Source organism: Opisthorchis viverrini (genome assembly GCF_000715545.1).
Source record: "Opisthorchis viverrini unplaced genomic scaffold opera_v5_463, whole genome shotgun sequence".
In the NCBI taxonomy this organism is placed as follows: domain Eukaryota; kingdom Metazoa; phylum Platyhelminthes; class Trematoda; order Opisthorchiida; family Opisthorchiidae; genus Opisthorchis; species Opisthorchis viverrini.
In genome coordinates this window covers 17370-37201 of record NW_008752117.1, presented here as the reverse complement: position 1 = coordinate 37201, position 19832 = coordinate 17370, and the positions used below count along the sequence as shown (strand labels likewise).

The window sequence follows — 19832 nt, the reverse complement described above, 5'->3', positions numbered from 1 at the left end:
AGTTTAGTGTGGTTTAGTTTAGTTTAGTTTAGTTTAGTTTAGTTTAGTTTATTATAGTTTAGTTTAGTATTGTGTAGTATAGTATAGCGTAGGATTGTATAATATATTTTAGTATAGTTTGGTTTAGTTTAATTTAATTTTGTTTAGTTTGGTTGTTTATTCACCCCATCGGGATGAAGCCCTCTTGACAATGCTGACATGTATGAACCCCCTGGTAACTGCGTTCAAGCCGGTATAAACCGACCACGATTTCATAGTGACAGATTTATGTCAGAAGTTACACAGGACAACGGCGATGAGGATTCCCTGTTTTCAAATGATCCGCGTGCTCATCGCAGCTAGGGGAAAATGGTGAAGCTAGATTTGGCCAGCAATTCTGGCTGATACTATTAGTATTGTTATTCAAACAAGCACGATTTCGAGGAACACATTCCGAGCAAATTGGCGTCCAACCAACCGAATGCTTGAACCATCGGTGCGGTAAGACGAGCGGTAAGGATGAGCCCAGGATGGTCCCCATAACTAATGAACACGGATCACTTCATATGAATCCCTCTGTTTCACATTCATTGTGTGTCATGGTTCCAATGTTTTGGCAGCCACTTTCAAAGTTCTGTTGACTCAATTTCTGGTTATTGTCTATACGGCGGAATGAATCCCGTCTTTTTACGAAAACTCGTTCGAGCTTACCTGTAAGTAGTTTGTTTGAAAGGACATGTATGCCCGCTACTTCCTATGTTGAACTCACCAAAGTTCGACCCTCTGGGTGGTACTGTGGTCTTCTGCACTGGCTTACGTCGTAGAGCCATTCTGTGAGTTATTTTAATATTGAGAATTGATCAAGTATAAACACGCAGCAGCGCACTTCATCAACGTTACATCTGTCCGAAAAGCATACCATTCCGCTGTTGATTCCCACAATCGCCAAATCGCACCAGTAACGGCACCGCAACATTGTTGGCTCTCTCCTCTGATAAAGTTTTTGTTATTAGGTGTAAAGTTTGCCTTTTTCAAACTAACGGGGGCTTATTGACGGAACTTGCTTGTGGTCAGTTGATATCCAATCTCCCTGTCCTGAGCAATCGATCACGTAAATGGCACGGTTATTCACTGTTGAATCATTTGTTCTCCTCGTGCATATTCAGTCACCGCACACAGATTATTCGCACTTGAGTTTTTTCGCCGAAGATTCCTTGGATCTCCAGTGACGCCTGATATAAGATTGCACTCAAACTACAAAATTACTGACCGCTATTGTTACACAACGTTAAGTGGGAACACGAGAAAATCTAACGTATTCCTTCCTTAGTGAATGCATTTATAGAACCCACAAAACCATTCTGCGCAAAGGAAGTTCAATGAAACGCACAGGCATTTTTCTGATTCGTTTGATTTCATACGATTTGATTTAATGGCGAAGGATGGCCAACCGAAAAGACACCGGACACATCCCTATACGACGGATTGTCTTGAATAAACTCAGTGGATTATCAACAAGACAACTCCGTCCAACTTGGATTCAAGTAGAATATGAAGCTGACTGAAACTGGAACTGCGACTACATAATGAGCCCCAAGACGGGCAAAACCGCTCACATTTTTGCTGCGTGCTATGTTTTGTAGAGTTCATGCAGTTTAACTCATCCGCTACGTAGCTAAAAACGCTCGCGTGTTCGCCGCTAGTGTCGAAGTAGTGTATATCAAAGCGCTTCGAAATGTCCAGAATTCAGAGATGCCGAAGCTCACCAACATTTTTGGTCAATATTTTCTCCAATCGGGGATGCATTATCCATTTGATATTCACTGTGCCTCACTGACAATCTTTCCCACTAGTTAGCACAATGGCCACATTGTCTTAGTAATGCCGAATTATGTTGGTGGACGTTAGGATGAATCTGGCGAGAACACATATTTTTGTCCGATTGAAGGCATTCTTACTCATTAGTCCAAACCTGTGCTGGACACTTATGATCCTCAGTCTTCCTTCTCCATGGTGAATCTTTTGCTTCTACGCTTAAATCCTGTTAACAATTTGTGTTCAGGTCCCCGATGTAGCTCATCACACAACTCATTTAATGGAGCAGTGCAAAGTCGGATACGAGGCTGAAACCTTCATCAACTCTGTCCGTAACGTCTGTTCCTAAGGAAAATGCACTATGTTGTGTGATTTTGCCAAAATAAAATGAATTGAAACTTGCCCTTTCTGTGTTCTGCCACCGTCACGAAACATGGATTGTGTTCTTTCATAAAACGTAGTCGTCCATAAATCGTTCGGTATAAGCTGAAGGACATCATCGGTATTCTCAGACCATGTACACCTATCAAAACGCTTTCACAAATCTGACGTGCTATTCCACAATAGATGCCCGGGAGGAATAAAAGTAGGCCAGTCGGTCGACACAAGTAGGACGGCTTTTCTGTTGCCTGTAGAACCAAACACACTGCTCAAATCTCAATTTTTCTTGTGTTCACTCTAACCGCGATAGAGACGCATCGTCAAAATTAGCGCCATCGAATTTGAATGAGTCCTCATACAGCCCTTTACAACTTCATCTTCCTCAAGACATCAAGGGACACCTGTGCCGCCAAAGAGAGATGGCCACACATATGGTTGGTACTCTGGTAACTGATGAGATTTGTAAGAATTGAGCACATTAGACGTGATTGCACGAAATTCTGAGGAACATTCACGAAACCAACTTGATAGAAAACCACTTGGCCCAGGAGGCGTTTAGCAAGAGTAGTTGAAAATATGTTGGAGTTGCATGGAGTACTGGGGCGGTAGAAGAAGCTTGATAATGGCTTCAAGGGCTCTGAAGGCGCATTTAAGCAGCGCGAACTTGTCCTGATCTCATCCAGGAGGATGTGTCAGGAATAAGTTCCGCACGTATATCGGTATAACCAGAGGAACTAGAAATCCAGGATACAGCATAGCGTAACATGAGACACTTACGTATTTGATTTGGCGTATATATACAACATATGGAATATTAAAACCAGGGAATAATAAGTAAAGCAATTATTAGAGTATTAATCATGTTCATCACATCCGCCACAACTTGGATGAGCGTGTGGGTGTTTATAGTTTAGTGGTAATCTTGGTCTCAATGTTTCGGAACTTCTTGGATTAGAAACTTCAAGTTGTTTGCAGATAGTGTGTTCTTCAGACAAAACGTTTTGTTCGGACACCATAATATCAGCTACAAGGGATTTACTATTATCGGAGACATTAGGAGGGCCGTTAACAGACATGGTATTGATCTGCATATGGTCAATGTGTTGTCATTTGACGAAAATTTTTCTTTTGTAGCAGGTCGCAAATCATTACACTTGAAAAATCTAACATCAGCCGTTCTGGCACAGTCAAGCCTTGTACGAAACGAGCGAAATCTGAATAGAAGCGCGGAACTCTTCCCAGTAACGGAACGAACGGCATTCCTGTATTGCATCTGAAAGTTATCAATACCACGTCTAGGTCCGCAATACTAGTAGGCGAGAATGAAACGCTGAGAGACTTTGATGTTCGGATGAAAACTCTCATCAAGCAATTTGACTGGGGATGTCGTGGACCAATAAATAGATGCCGACATCAGAAATCCTTTAACCTTTACTCTAGGGATTCTGCAATGAAGTACGTGAAATTATCAGTGACATAAAACTGATGTGGCCGATTCATGGCTTTATACATTCTTCAATGCTTGCTGTTTGAGTACGGCACTTGGAGACGTAAAGAGAAAAAGTTCAGACCAACGTGAATATCCGTCAACAACAATTGAAATACAGTATGTACGGAAAAAATAACCGCAGTAGACTGCATGAATTCTATTAAATGTATCACAAGTAACAGGCCACCATACCAGTGTGAAGATTCGTTATGAATACTTTGTGCACATTTACCACCATTGTTAGCAGTGTATATGATGACAGAATCCAGTTCCGACCACCAGCATGACAAGCTTGCGAGGGGTTTCATTTTGTCAACACCCAGATACCCAGAGCGCAATTCTGTCAGAACAGCCCCTCGGTGAGTCGGTGGAATGATAACGCTATCCTCAAGGCACAACAAACCGTCCAGTGTAATGGACAGAGCTTCGCGGCGACAGTAAATAGCAGGATGTTGACGTCGCACTCGTTTCGTCCAGCGACGTCGCAGTGCACAACAAATGGAGCAAAATATATTTTGGTACCATCAACAAGGCCACGCCGTTTGACTGGTGGTGGTCGAAGCAATAAACAATCAAACTTGTTTGAATCAGAGTATCATGATGGGATTGTCGACCGGAAAATGTGCGGATGAATTACTTTTGCATTACGATGAATAATCGTGTAGTTGAACGAATCCACCGTTGCACGATAGCGGCAAATAGCTCCACTAGTTATTTTGGAGGATGATGTAAGAAATAAGGCGTCATTATCAATAGCAATAGTGAACAGATACGCATTGAACCGTTTGACAGCCCAATATAGCAAGTGCTTCTCGTTGTGTCTGAGGATAATCACATTCGGCTTTTGAGAGTCATTGAGAAGTGCAGATAACTGGTCTATTGCAGTGCTCAAGGATTGCTTCCATTCCGGCGAGAGGAGCATGATGCTAGAATGGTGTTTTGCGCAAAATATTTTCAAACCAGCTGCAGTCTGAAGCTGATGAGGCGATGTACGCAACGTCTTATCACGGTTCTAGGACCAAGAAATTAATTGGAAGATACGACATCAAACAGGCAACTTGAAATTCTAGCGAAATTAGTAAAAAAAAAGTAAATAATACAGAAGTGCTCCTAGAACTGAACGCGGTTCTTGGTTGATGATGGCACATTTACCAAAGGAGATATATGGTTTTTTCGGTTGTAGAAGCGCTGCCACCCACAATGTAACCAAGGCATGGAAATGATCGAACACCAAAGGTGCATTTATCAGGGTGGATAGCCACATTGATCTTTGAAAATCGCTTTAGTAATGACGACAGACGGATATCATGAGTAGCTGTATCATCAGCGTGCATTGTGATATTATCTTGGTGCTACTCAACACCCTCCAAATATTTTACAATAGAATCAATAACTTACTGATATACAGCTGGTGAAACATTCACCCCAAAGAGAGGGGAATTGTATCGGGATAATCCAAAAGCTGTATTAAACATGGTAAGATTACTAGAGGTTTCTTCCAGTGGTATTCGATGACAGACATCTTTTAGATAGTTTTTCAGAACATAATTGAACCTCGTAAAGGGTACACTACATCCTCGTGCTCCTCTGCAGTGCATCTATTTTGTAGTGACCACATATTTAGCGTTAGCTGGTAGTCTCTACGAATTCTCGGAGTAACGCCATCAACCTTTGGTGGTGTATCTATCGAATTCGCCCAATTCCATGACTTGACAGTAGTCAAGATTGCTTTCCCACACACTGAATTTAATGCTTAACAAACAGGTTTCAGTAAGGCAAATGGAATAATTCCTCTCTTATGGAATATAGGATCTCTTGAAATATCGAGTCACATCTTGGATAAAGGCATGCCGCCTCTAGCCTTCGAACATTGAAAAATCGGTTGTTAGAGTACATTCTCATTCAGAGAAGTCAGTGAGGTGATACTAGTTCACAGTGAGCGCAGAATTTTGAGTCCGATGGTTGAAACTAAATAATTACAATCGATAGGAGTACCTTGGGACAATCTCACAGGTACCGTGCAACTACCAACTAGAGGTACAGAATGTCCATTGATACCGCAAATGTTGATATCTTTGGGCACTTTCACTACGCGGCTAGAATGCAGTTACATCTGAGTGTGGAATAATGGACTCAGCACTATTAATGTCAAGAATGAAATCATGCTTTTAACCAGAAGTGTGTATCAAATTTGTAAAAGCGTGTGACGAATTTTGAGACAAAACAGACAGGGAAAGATGCTTCTAGGTCAGTATTCGGATTAGAAATTTTTGTACTAACAGACAAGTTGAATGTGTCTCGTTTTCCCCAAATTTTTGAAACACCGAACTGGAGTTACGATCTGTGAAGTGACTTAGCGATGTATTTGGGGCACGAGAACTTGTTAGAGGTTTAAATTTGTTGCCTATTGGCATCCTGAGATTATTTCTTTCAGAGTAATTTAACAACACTGCTTCATCAGTCTTTGTTACATGATTGACATCCTCATACTGCTCACATATTTTCCGAATAGTTTGAAATTTTCAGTGTGGACAAAGCATCAGCGTCTGGTGTAATCCGTACATTTGAATGGCAGCAATGAGTCTATCACGCAGTTGGTCTTCCAATTGGGCGCCATAGTCATATTAGACTCCCTGTATCTGACACTGCAACACGAAATCACGAACGAACTGAGAATGGGAGCGGATCAACATTATAAGCTAGCTCTTTCGGCTGCTACGAAGTTAATCGGGTTTAAGTGCTGCATAAATTTTTTTCTTAAATGCATTGTAGGAAATATCAATAGGAGATTCAGAATACACTAAATTCTCTATCATTGTGTACGCCTCCTTGCCAACGAAATGTAGGCGGTGAATTTGTTACCATCTATATCATATTTTCTGAGACACAACATGTCAAAACTTACCTAATATTCCTCTGCGTCTCGCGCAGTTGAATTCACTTATAATGATTCCGTTTGAGTAGGAATGATGAACTGTTCCAATCGCGACGCCAGAATATAGGAATTAGATTCCGCACGTATATCGGTATAACCAGACAAACTAGAACTCCAGGATTCAGCACAGCGTAACAAGTAGCACGTACGTACTCGAACTGGCATGTGTGTGCATCATCTGGAATATTAAAAAGGGAAGAATGAGTAGAGCAATGTATGGAATATCAATCATGTTCATCAAAGTGTGAGAGATCGCAAATGTCCCTTTAGGGTCTTCGTGTAAAACTGGGTTAGAATGTTCAATCAAACGACTCTGTTCAGCGCAGTCCTCTTTGCTTCTTACCATAGGCTGTCTGGGAAAAAACGTGTAGGGCTATTTAGATGTTGAAACGAAAAACGGTGCGTTCAGTTCCGCTCGGGAGGTTGTCTATTTACCTATCTAAATGTACCAGTATGACAGGTGCTACTTAACCTTCTTCAATTTACTCTGTCCGCTCATCGCGATGAACTTCGTGGTGGGTTAAGTGAGTCTGCCGATTCAAGATTTACAATGGACCCGGGAACGTACGGTATCAAGCGCGTCTGAACCACTATGAAGCTGTCCGGTACTTGTTCTCCTTCATTATTTCATTGGCTCGGCCAACCCTGCAATTATCCCGACGCTATCGGAAAGCCATCCTTCATTTGATGCACTACTGACCGATGAGCCCCCTAGAGAAAGTATCGATGATATCCTTAGTGCGTAACAGCAGGGACGACCCGATTCGAGCGGTTGGCAACAGCAACTGGCCATTTGATTGTGGAGGTTGGTTAGCTAGTTGATTGACACACATTTAAATATGTATAACTATGCATGAAACGACCCGCTACAGCACTTCGGCTGCTCCTGCGTTGAATTGGGCAATATCTCCACCCTCGTAATACTTTGGGTGGCACTGTACAATATTTGAGTTTGAACAGGCAGCTGCTAAAAATGTGGCACGCCTGGCCACTGCAAGATTCTCTGCCTTTGTACCGGACCACTTGGATCACTGCTCTATTCCAGGATCATTTGAGATCAGCGCAGTGACAAAGTCGACCGTATTCTCCCGGTCCTCTGCTTTGGCAGATACTTGAGAGTATTCAAAACGCAAGCAGAATAAATTAAAATATCGGGAGGGCTAGAGGGAATCGAAAATCCTATCAAGCAAAGGGATAGCTGCAACCCGACTTACAATCAGTTTCTTCAACCGCAGCCCCCTCGGAGTTCGATGACACGGATGGGGCATAAAGTGAGCCACGGGCGGTTGCTTCATTGCCAGAAGAGCTGGCAATGCTCAAGACCTGTGCTGTTCCCAATTTCACGCAGTCTCTTCAGCGGAATTCTTGATGAACAGTTCGTCAAGTTGGTTTGTCAAGGATTTCAACACGACTGCTGCTCCACTGCACGACTAGCTTAGGCAAAATCGGGAATGCGAGTGAATACGGGGAGCACTTGAGGCTTTCAAACGTGTCAAATGGCGGATAATAGATCAGCAACTGACCTACAAACTGCCCACGTTCGGACAGATGTTCACTGTTGCAACGGACGCTAATGATCGGGTTATTGGCGCAGGAATGGTGTTACCGAGTATGCCATTATTTTTTATTAACGCTGAGTAGAAGTACTCGACCATTGAGAAAGTATGTTCTGCAATCATCTTGGCGATGCACAAGTTGGGAGTCATGCCGGAGTCATGTCAAAACCGATCACAAGCCCCTAGATCAGATCGGGACCACCAGACATCCTCGCGGAAAGCTCGCTCGCGTGGCACTTCGGTTGCGAGAGTAGGACTTTACGGTACGGCAGGTGTCAGTTAAAGATAACCATCTGGTTGATTGGCTGTCAAGACCAGAGGATCAAGATTAAGCCCCCATGATTGGTGATACCGACAGTAAGAGAAGTAGGTTTCCCAGTGCACGAACTGAACAGAGTATTGGCCGTCAGTGTAAACCCTTTACCGGGGAATTACAATATTATTTCACCAAAACATAGCGAATAGGATTAGATTTGAATTCGTTATATACGAATGTGGCGAATGGGGATTGTTCTTGGCGAACACCATCCTTTAAAAACGGACATAGCTTACGCTGGATGAATCAGCGGAGGGTATAAAAGCATGTGTGAATCTCACCCAATTCGTTTTTTGACTCAGCGGTTTGTACTCAAGTACAAGTTCAAGTAATGGGATCTCCAATATCCCTGGTTTACGTGGGAATTTGAACAGATGGCGTTAGCGGGATTACACTTATCCACCCAAGAAAAGTTTGGTTAGTTTTACAATTACCTGAATGACCTGTACCCACAAATCAAATTTAGTATGGAATGGAGGTAAACCTCGCGTACACTGGTTTTTCGTGACTGTAAGAAACATAGGGTCGGGAGAAACTAAAGACCACAGTGTACGAGAAGCCAAACGACGCTGACCATCCGAGGTTGGTATTCGCTAGTATCGCCCCATCAATGTTTAGGCGTGTAAGGGCCCTGTGCACGGAAGAAGCTGATCGGCAGCGGCCCAAATTGAGGTAACGGACAAATTTCGGTATGATAGATATCCAGATAGCTTGATCGGGCGTCAGTTGCGAAGGATGTATGTACCGGTAAAACTACACACCAGGATCGTAGAGCATAGTAGAAAAATGAACAGGCGCCAAGGAACGCGGATGAATGTCAAGAGTTACTGAAAGACTCGGCAATTGCGGAGCACGCACCGGATACGGAACACAGAACAGATTTAGAAAATGTTGAGGGTTTGAGGCGAAGACTAACTACCAGTTCACAGAGACTGATAGCCGGGGCGGTAGAAATTGCCAAACACAACAGAATAGAAGCATAACAAAGCATAATATAAAGCACAACAGAATAGAAGGCGTGGAACTGTTTGACTGTCTGAAGGGGGCTCACTGATTGGTTTCACGCCTGTCTTATAACCTGACCTAATCGGTGTCCTGCTCACTTGGCCTTCTGGCCCGGTGAGGATTCATTCCATCTCAGCGGAGAATGCAGTGTTTTTTGAGAAGTCAACAAATGGATGAATTATCAATTGACCGAGCATACGTTTGGACGATACGCTTTTAAATCTCGAATTTTCCAAGCGGATGAGGGAAATTCGGTGAAACTAACCTATACGCGGTTTTACAGAGAGCATAAATGTAAAATTTGGTTGGAACAAATCCTTCCAATCAAAAACTTGTCCATATTCACAAAGGTTCTTAGTTCACATCATCACCGAAGTTTATCAAGTCACTGAACTTTGTCAACCGTTTCACTGCCGAAGCACTGTATAATGTGTGCAGCAGGAGAGAGGATGACCTCAAATTTTGCAAACCGGCCTAATCTGCTCACGCCATTTTTAGGCTTGTATGATGGGCGATGAAACAGTGTGCTTTCACAAGTAAGCTTGTTTTTCCTGCGCTGGCGCGTCAAAACATGATGTTGTCCAATAATAAATGCCCCAAAAGCGATAACGTTAGCACATCGTTAGCGGAACCTGAACACGAATGGAAATCGGAACACATTGCATGTCAAATCACAGAGACACACAGAAAACTTCGTTGGCAGAATGGCGGTGGCAACAAGTTTAGCGTCGACTTATTTTCCCCGATGAGCTTGTCACATACTACGTAGGATACCAAGTGACAGAACACGGCCGATTTTCGCACACTGAAACTCCGACAGATAGCGCGATACTTAAGCAATGTCATATTAAAAAAAATTAACACATAAAAAGCATTGCGATAAATTATCTCGTCATAATCACCGATGTAATTAAGGAAATTTTCGAAAACTAGATGGAATCCAAAACAGAATACTCCAATTGATCTACTGATTCACTCCTCAAACATGGTAAGTAGTTTACAGTGATTCATTTGAAGTTTTGATAACCAACGTAACAAACACAAGCTCTTATTAAATTAACAGAATGATGAATCCACGTCCAGAGGCAAGGCTCTCTCATATGAACTTACATTCTCTTCCAGAACGGTGGCAAATTTACACAAATATATGCCACCAAAGACCCGATGTCTGCGTGAGCAGTAACCACGACCACCCGTAGTTATATCCAAGATTTCGTGAGACTGTGGTTTGAACATAGAGAAATTGTGTGTTGAGTTTTAGGAAGTGGATTTCTTCATAGCCCCAAAATCTCTCGCAATGGTCGCAAGTCTCCTTTGAATCTACATCAATTTGGAGACTCTGCAAGTTATGGCTGGTAACCAATTTCATTCGCGTTCTTGTCAGTCTCTCTCCAGAGGCGAGATAGAGCTTCATTTTATCCGTAGAAAATTGCTTCCGGAATATTCAATTGGCTAATGAGCTCACGATAATTAAGTGGTTGAGGCTTAGAATCACTGACCGTGTTTCGAATCCACACTTTCATGCGCTCCTATGCCCACCTTCTTATTACGGACGCGAAAAAATTGCAAGGCTGTCTTAAATAATCTGTCGCATTGTATTAGAGGAAACCCTCCACTAGATCGGTCTAGTTGTCGTTCCTTAAATCGCCTATTGAACAACTAGGTAAACGTTTGGCCAAGAACTGCTGATCATTGGTGCGATTAGCTTTCAGTTAGACTGGATATAGCGCCAATTATCCTTCAATCACGGAAACCCAATCACATAGTCACATATACTTGACAGGCTCATCGAGTGACGACTTAGCTGAAGGAAGTTTCAGTCATGTTACTAAACTATTCTTCCTCTGCAATACCTATGGATTGCTGGTTGTATGATGAGGTTGTGGTTGTTCCAAATGCGATTCCGTCCAATCAGTAAAGACAGGCTCTACTGTTCATTCGCGTTCTTGTCAGTCTCTCTCCAGAGGCGAGATAGAGCTTCATTTTATCCGTAGAAAATTGCTTCCGGAATATTCAATTGGCTAATGAGCTCACGATAATTAAGTGGTTGAGGCTTAGAATCACTGACCGTGTTTCGAATCCACACTTTCATGCGTTCCTATGCCCACCTTCTTATTACGGACGCGAAAAAATTGCAAGGCTGTCTTAAATAATCTGTCGCATTGTATTAGAGGAAACCCTCCACTAGATCGGTCTAGTTGTCGTTCCTTAAATCGCCTATTGAACAACTAGGTAAACGTTTGGCCAAGAACTGCTGATCATTGGTGCGATTAGCTTTCAGTTAGACTGGATATAGCGCCAATTATCCTTCAATCACGGAAACCCAATCACATAGTCACATATACTTGACAGGCTCATCGAGTGACGACTTAGCTGAAGGAAGTTTCAGTCATGTTACTAAACTATTCTTCCTCTGCAATACCTATGGATTGCTGGTTGTATGATGAGGTTGTGGTTGTTCCAAATGCGATTCCGTCCAATCAGTAAAGACAGGCTCTACTGTCAAGCCTAGAAGTGCTCACAAATACCGCATTTCACCAATCTCCAGTAAGGGTCAAACCCGAAACATTTAGAGGACCAAACACTTTGCTTTATTGATTATACGTATGCCAGTGCCGACCGTGTAGAATAAAACCCCGTGAATCCTGATACACAGCAGCAGAAAATAAATTTATCGACAAACCAATTGGAAAATTTTCGAGACCGATAGAAAAGACAACGTTTCGGTGATGTTTAGTAAACAATCGGTGGATTTATTGCTGGCATTTCACAACACAACAAAGCCAAGCCAGGTGAGTAAGTAAGTAGGATGTCAGGGAAAAAATTCGTGAGATTTCTTATGACAAGCCGATTTGATCAGTGATGGGATGCCTGGCGATTTCAGTTCTGACCTAATAACGCCTTTACTTGATGCAAAATTCAATCCTTTCTCCAACAGATGATGTTCATTTTCACCTGACACTCTATCTGATAAATTGACTACGCTGAAATAGCCAGTAGATCACCTACTCTCCTCGATGATGTTACCGGAACAGCGAGTCGAAGAAAGCAATCTCTCAAACTTGCGTTCTTGGTTGTCCTTGCACTGTATAACTTGGCCTAATGTTACTTCTTCACGAGGTTGCTGAAAACCCTTCGACGGCCCACGACGTGGTTCGCCCTACTTCAGGCTCACCAGTTAGGCCTAGACCCCGTTTCTTCGTCAAGCATATGTTCCACTTGAACCAGAATAGGAATGTTTTCGACAAATACAGTTATATGCAAATCAATTTGGTTTTCACGCGAGACTCAAATGATATGTTATTTCCCCAAATGAACGTTTACGATATTTGAGATATCGCGGTTACTTTTCGTAACAAAAGATTTCTCGAGTTTTCACTCCAACTGAATGTAAGTGAAGAGGGTCACTCTGATCGAAAATAGAGTGTGTATTCTCTAGACCTCCTGAGCATACCCGCAGGACATTTGTCGCAGTCATCGTTCTAGAATTGCCATTCCGATGTATGCATGTAGGCAACCAGCAGCAGCACCAGGGTCGGCGAATGAGTAAGTGGATTGGGTTGATCATCACTTCCTGATCAAAACGATATAAAGGAAAATCTTGCTACGCACACTATCAATTCGGAAACCTAAGGAGAGTGGAAAATGATGACATTACAGAGCAAACTTCTACTTGTTTGGAAGAGCCCATACAATGATTTTTATGAAATTGTATTTTTGTATAAACTAAAACCATAGGGAAGAGTAAATTCCTCGGTTTAAATCTCTGCATGCCCTTTGGTGTCACTCAATTAAATCAACCAGAGGTGTCATGAAACCGACGATTTACGCAGTGAGCATATACCTAGCTTTTGAGAAGTTTCAATTCTGAGCCCAATGAGTTTTCCAAGCCTTATCTTGACGGTCTGCAAACAAATTGTCAGCGTAGTCAATTTATTAGATGGACTCACCTGTGAAGACGAGCATCCTCTGTTGGAGAAAGGATTGAATTTTGCATCAAGCAAAGAGGTTATTAGGGCAGGAGGGATAATTCCTGGTGTTGAGTCAGTAATTCAGAAGCCTTATTCAATAGAATTGGAGGAATTACGTGTACATTTTGTCACAGTCCAGAAATCCAAGCAATGCAGTGTTCCAAACATCGATTCCGATGAGCGTCGTACCTCAAACACAATGAAAATGCTGACAGTATATTGACTACAAAGGCAGATAAAGGTAGGTTCACGGCCAACATGAATAACAATGACTATTATCAGAAAGTTAGGCAAGACGTAGCTGATTGTCCTTACCGACAAATTAGTAACGGGACGATAAGTCAATAATGAATAAGAGTAAATTTGAAGTTTGGAGGTATCTAAGTTCTGTGATAAACCATCTGGAGCAAGGCATTTTGTATGGATTGTGCCCAAGATTGCAATCCAACCACGACTTCCCGTGTTACTAAAAACTCTCAAGAAAGGTGTCTCCATAAGAACAATAGCGGAGGGCGTGGTTTCATCACCACACAAGCTAGCCAGATTTCTAGCAGATATCCTTAAACCAGATGAAGGCAAGTCACCCACACACATCCGATATTCGTATGGCTTTGCTACAAAAAGTGGCAGGATTTCAGTTAGAGCTGGACAAATTTCTGGTTAGCTTTGATTTCAACGTGAGGTATAACAATGCCTCTAAAGGACTCTGTGGAAGGAGCAAAAAGACTTTTACTGGCAGAAACAACGCTTCATGAAAGAACGCAGCGCTTCGTGGACGAGGTAGTTGAAGGCGTAAAGGTATGCCCAAAACTCAGTCATTTTTGTCCGACTCAGATATATACTCTCATGAACTGGGTTTGGTGATGGGATCACCAATATCTCCAATTTTGACCAACATGTACATTAGGGACTTCGAGCAGAAAGCTTTAATATGAATTAAGTGTTCACCATGGGTTTTCTGCTGTTTCGAAATGCAGTGAAGCGGGATCCGGTCAGCGAATTCTTTCAGTATCTGAACACTTTGGACCCTCAAATTAAGTGTAGCATGGCGCTAGATTCTCCATTGGGTACATTAAATTACCTTGACTAAAGGACACACAAGGGTGGTGGAAATTAAAGGCCAGTTTCACCGGAAATCAACCAAAAACTCGTTCGTTTGTAGCGCCTCTTCGGTGCCCAACTGCTTGCCAACCGAAGGTTGCACGAGGGCTGGGATACTTCCGGGTTGCCCAAGCCTAGACAGGGGAAGTCGAGGGGTGGAGGTCGGGTTCGAACCACGGATCTTCCAGCTAGTAAATTCGCGTTGTAACCACTTGGAACAACACGTGGTTTTAAACTACTACACAGCGCATCCAAAAACAAAATAGGCTAGTATAGATTCAACGGTGTTAAGGAGAGTGATAGCAGAGTGTACAGAGTAGGACGACCAAAGAGCAGCAAAGCCTGGGGTAGAAAAGCGAAATAGAGATTGAGGATACACGATGGGTTTAAGTAAGCAGCAACCAAGACGGGTAGTGTTGGTAATATCAAGGCCCAACAATCAGCGGTCACACCAGAAGATGCTCTTCTTCACAGGAGAGTCCATCTAATAAATTGACTACGCTGACATAGCTAGTAGATCACCTACTCTCCTCGGTGGTGTTACCAGAACAGCGAGCACAAGAAAGAAATTTCTCAAATTTACGTTCTTGGTTGCCTTGCACTGTACACCTTGGCCTAATGTTACTTCTTCACGAGGTTGCTGAAAGCCCTTCGACGGCCCACGACGTGGTTCGCCCTTCTTCAGGCTCACCAGTTAGGCGTAGACCCCGTTTCTTCGTCAAGCATATGTTCTACTTGAACCAGAATTCGACTGTTTTCGAGAAATACAGTCATTTGCAAATCAATTTGATCTTCACACGAGACTCAACTGATATGATATTTCTTCAAATGAACGTTCACGATATTTGAGATATCGCAGTAAATTTTCATAAAGGAAACTACTCACAAGGTTGCTGAACAGCGGCCATTTCATACAAAACGGAGACACCTGAAGTCATAAGAAGGCTACTGAATACGGCCAACATCAGATTAGCATTCCAGAACGGAAAGACTTTACGCTCGGTGTTAGTGCATTCGAAGGATCGGCTTCGGGTTGATAGGACCAGGAACTGTGTGTACAAAATAAAATGTATCGACTGCACGAAGGTTTATATAGGTCGGACAGTCAGGGAATCGGTGAGCATAAGCGTTCCATTAATGGACAACCGAGAAACATAGATGAATTCCAGGCGATAGTCAAAGATCCGGCAACGGCAGGATATGCACCAGATACTGGGCCAGGAAAGATTTAGAAAATGTGGACATTCTGAGACGGAGTTTAAGATTCACACCAATGTGGCTGGTGGTCGAGGCGTCGGCAATCGCCACGTATCCCTTAGTGAATTTAATGACACGGGTATAAGTTACGAACGTTTGGCAGCTATCTTGGGCCTGCCTAGATGACACGAGGCTTTGTGCAGGCATCTGGGAATCGGTCTGGGTACAGAAGTACAAAATCCAAGTAGAGTAATGTCTCCTCCGACGAACACAGTAGAACAAAATTTGTGAACGCCACCAGGATTTATTTTCCATTATGGTGTCTCCGAATTCGCATCTTCCGGATTACATCTGCCTGTTGACCTCATGCATTTTGACATGTAACAGTCTATTAAGAATTATATTAGTAGAAAGTAATCCATCACAAAATCAGTGAGATTGTTTGATCCACCTCAGTGTGAGAAACACAAAGCACAAGGAGCATCGCTCCCACTTTAAGTTGAATCCAGACTTTCTGATCAGCGTTGGTCGTATGTTTTGCTTGACTTGTTGACTGCCTCAGCATCCAATCGGCAACCGGATTTTTCTGACTTCCATGGGGTTTTCCCCAATGCGGTCTTCGGGTGTTTTGAAATTTCCAGTAGGTTTATATTTCGGGAATCCGGTCTTCGTTACACAAGATTTCTCGAGTGTTCACTCCATCTGAATGTAAGTGAAGCGGGTCACTCTGATCGAAATTAGAGTGTGTATTCTCTAGACTTTTTAAGCATACCCGCAGGACATTTGTCGCAGTCATCGTTCTAGAATTGCCATTCTGCTGTATGCATGTAGGCAACCAGCAGCAGCACCAGGGTCGGCGAAAGAGTAAGTGGATTGGTCCTGGTTGTTGACAATTTCACGTTATACACGAAGCCGTATATATCAAATTGTTATTGATATCGATTAAATGCACTTCCAGACGCCCAAAAACCAAACTGGCTATCATGTTTAGATGAGCCTTCCGAATTCTAAAATGTATTTTTATGAACACAAAGACTACTATTGAAGCAGTAATACTAATTTCAGCCTATATGGCTTGCAAGGGTTGATCATCACTTCCTGATCAAAACGATATAAAGGAAAATCTTGCTACGCACACTATCAATTCGGAAACCTAAGGAGAGTGGAAAATGATGACATTACAGAGCAAACTTCTACTTGTTTGGAAGAGCCCATACAATGATTTTTATGAAATTGTATTTTTGTATAAACTAAAACCATAGGGAAGAGTAAATTCCTCGGTTTAAATCTCTGCATGCCCTTTGGTGTCACTCAATTAAATCAACCAGAGGTGTCATGAAACCGACGATTTACGCAGTGAGCATATACCTAGCTTTTGAGAAATTTCAATTCTGAGCTCAATCAGTTTTCCAAGCCGTATCTTGACGGTCTGCAAACACAAATTTGTCCAATACAAAGTTCCCGTATGACTTTTTAATACCAAAAACCAAATTGATGTCCCGATGGACCAAAGTTTTCAGTAAAGCTACTCATGAAGCCAGCCGCTATGTGAAACTAATTTGCATATTCATTTTGCTGCTCCGCACGGTGTGAAGCGCACAGGCGCTCAACAAAATGATCCACATTCGTCTTAGAAAAGATCAAAAAGTACCAACGTGCACGCATTTTTTGAGTACGTTTGTGCAACTGATCAGTCCTTGAACGAACTGATCCTGATTTGCATAAACTTTGTACCGCAGATCTATTAAATTTATGGTGGACAATTTTTCACACTATCCCCAGGCACAGGAAGCTTCAAGTAAGCCTGGATATGATGCGTCGTTGTTCGCTTCTTATTGCGCTCTTGTTCTGCATTGACAACGTTGCATGGTCGGAAGCCATAGGTGTCCACAATTGGTCATCCATATTTAACAGTAATCCGTCAAAGAACTGGGTTGTCCTTGTCGCTGGTACCAATAGCTGGGAAGATTATCAAACTCACTTGATTTCGCGGTCCATTCATTTTGATTACCGAGCAAACGTAGATACGATAAACAAGAAGCTGTTCGTATACGGTCACTCATGCGGTGTAGATGATACGAATAACGCGCCAGCCGAAATCTTCCTGACAAGACAGCGCAAATCTTTGTTAGTATGAAGAGGTTTCCCTATTTCTGTATGAGAAACCAGTCTTTGCTGAAAAGCCGAGAAGTAATGTACAACTTTTCCATCCTTATTGGGAATCATCATTGGTTCGCTTGGTAGTTGCGACGTATAACCGTTCGGGCACGAGCGACCATCCATCAGCCTGATTTATCCGCACTGATTCTTCAATCAAGGGATCCACATCACTGGTGACAACTTTCCAAATATAAAATCCATTAGTCATGTGAATTACCCTTCTGTCTGAGCTATTTACGGTCTGCTGGTAATAAGATGACATTTGAAAGTGTTCAATTCAATGGAAATCTCTCTAAATTTCGTGAAACGATATTACGGCGAAAATACTCTCTATTGATGGGGAAGTGGGACATATGGTTGAAAACGGCCGTGAAATTGGCAGTCGGAGTGATCTGAAAATCAGTCACTCAAGCTGGTCATTCATTATTCCGATTTTGTGACTGCAAGCTTATTCACTCTAATATTGGTCCTTGTGTGCCCTTTCCAACGGAGGTATAAATTACTGTCAACAGTATAGCCGGCCAACACTAAAAGAGACATGGCTCTAAACCACGAGCTACCTCGAGCTCACGAGAATTTCCCCACCTGTGTTGCGACAGCTGTTTGCCTTGGAGTTGAACGATACCCTCGCCTACATGCATTCAGAAAGAGTGTACAACAAATTGGTGCTGCACGTGGAAGCTTCCAGCTCTGTTTCTATGTTTTATGGTGTTCTTCCTTCAAACATGGAATGTAAGTGACGTAAATTTTTTTCGCAACCACTCGTGTAGATTCTGTGAAATAGCATACAGGATAACGATCAGATATGGTTTAAAAGCCCCGCTGACCGTTAAAGCAGAACGGATTTCCAAGCTTGGTTCATTATTCTTCTCTTCTGTATTCTTGTATGGAAGTATTCCCTTAATCTACGCAAGAAGCGTTTAGCCGGGTACACCACAAAATCCAGTCTTCATGGCTTGTGTCACTTTTGCTGCTAAACTAGTTTCAAATGGGCAAAGGAAATCATTGTACAGCCGTACAACACCCGTGAAAGTTCGGTGTCCCAGTGCAGCAAGCACAATTGCTCGGTGGTTGCCTTCTTTGTAAATTATAAATGGATCGTAAGTCTTCCATGATAAGTACACTTCAACCCACGAAGAACAGGCCCAAGGCTTCTGACGTGTCTCCCTTTGACCGTTCTTGTCTGCAGTCTCCTCTGAGGGGGTCTGCCATAAGAAATAACAGATTATACATTAAGATACTGATTTGATATTGACGGGCTGACCCAGCCCAATACAGATAAATGTCTCGTTTATGAGAGTGTTTGGCAAGTCTTGCCCAGTCTGGGTTCAGTGATTGATTAAGTTTTAGGGGAAGGCAAGCACAGCGACCTACCGATTAGGGTGTCAGTTCTATATTTCTTGCAGCTTCATTAATTCTTTGAGTCACAGGATCAGTTCGTCGATAATTTGCCTGAATATTTCACACTTTCTGATGCTTGTAATGAATAACGTGAGCAAATGCCAGTAGTTAAATCAAGTGAGTCAAAATAGGCGGGATGATACAACTCACAGGTCGTTGGTACAGTTAGTATCTCTTTTATTTCATTAAAACAAAAGTTATTCGGTATGAAGAGAATAGGAATAAGCTGAGATTTAGTGAGAGACAGAAAGTGGTACAATTTGGTTGATGGTAAGTTACAAAGAAAGCACTAATGTATAATGGTCAGAAGAATCACCATAGAACTCCCCCTAAAGCGTTACATAATCAAAATAAACGCTGGACAAGAACGCTACTAAGATATGTAACTGTACAACTTCGTTGGCCAAGTCATTTTTCTACCAGAACGAGTATGGACAACTGGCTATAAATTATCCGGCCTTTGAGTTGCTATGTTTTTCCTGTTAAGCGGAGACGTAGATAAGGATTGTGATTGGTTGATAGGAGA

At 42.5% G+C, this 19832-nt stretch overlaps 1 protein-coding gene across 1 annotated transcript in view; it reads right to left on the bottom strand.

The window, feature by feature from the left end:
• T265_11188 (hypothetical protein) overlaps positions 1–17747 on the bottom strand; it is a gene marked incomplete at both ends in the record, with an annotated part of 24616 nt that extends 6869 nt beyond the window's left edge. Inside the window, 3 exons of the mRNA XM_009177783.1 lie at positions 4302–4676; positions 10587–10697; positions 17727–17747. Coding sequence (XP_009176047.1) covers positions 4302–4676; positions 10587–10697; positions 17727–17747 — 507 coding nt within the window. The remainder of the gene's footprint in view (positions 1–4301; positions 4677–10586; positions 10698–17726) is intronic.
• Positions 17748–19832: the final 2085 nt, after the last annotated feature.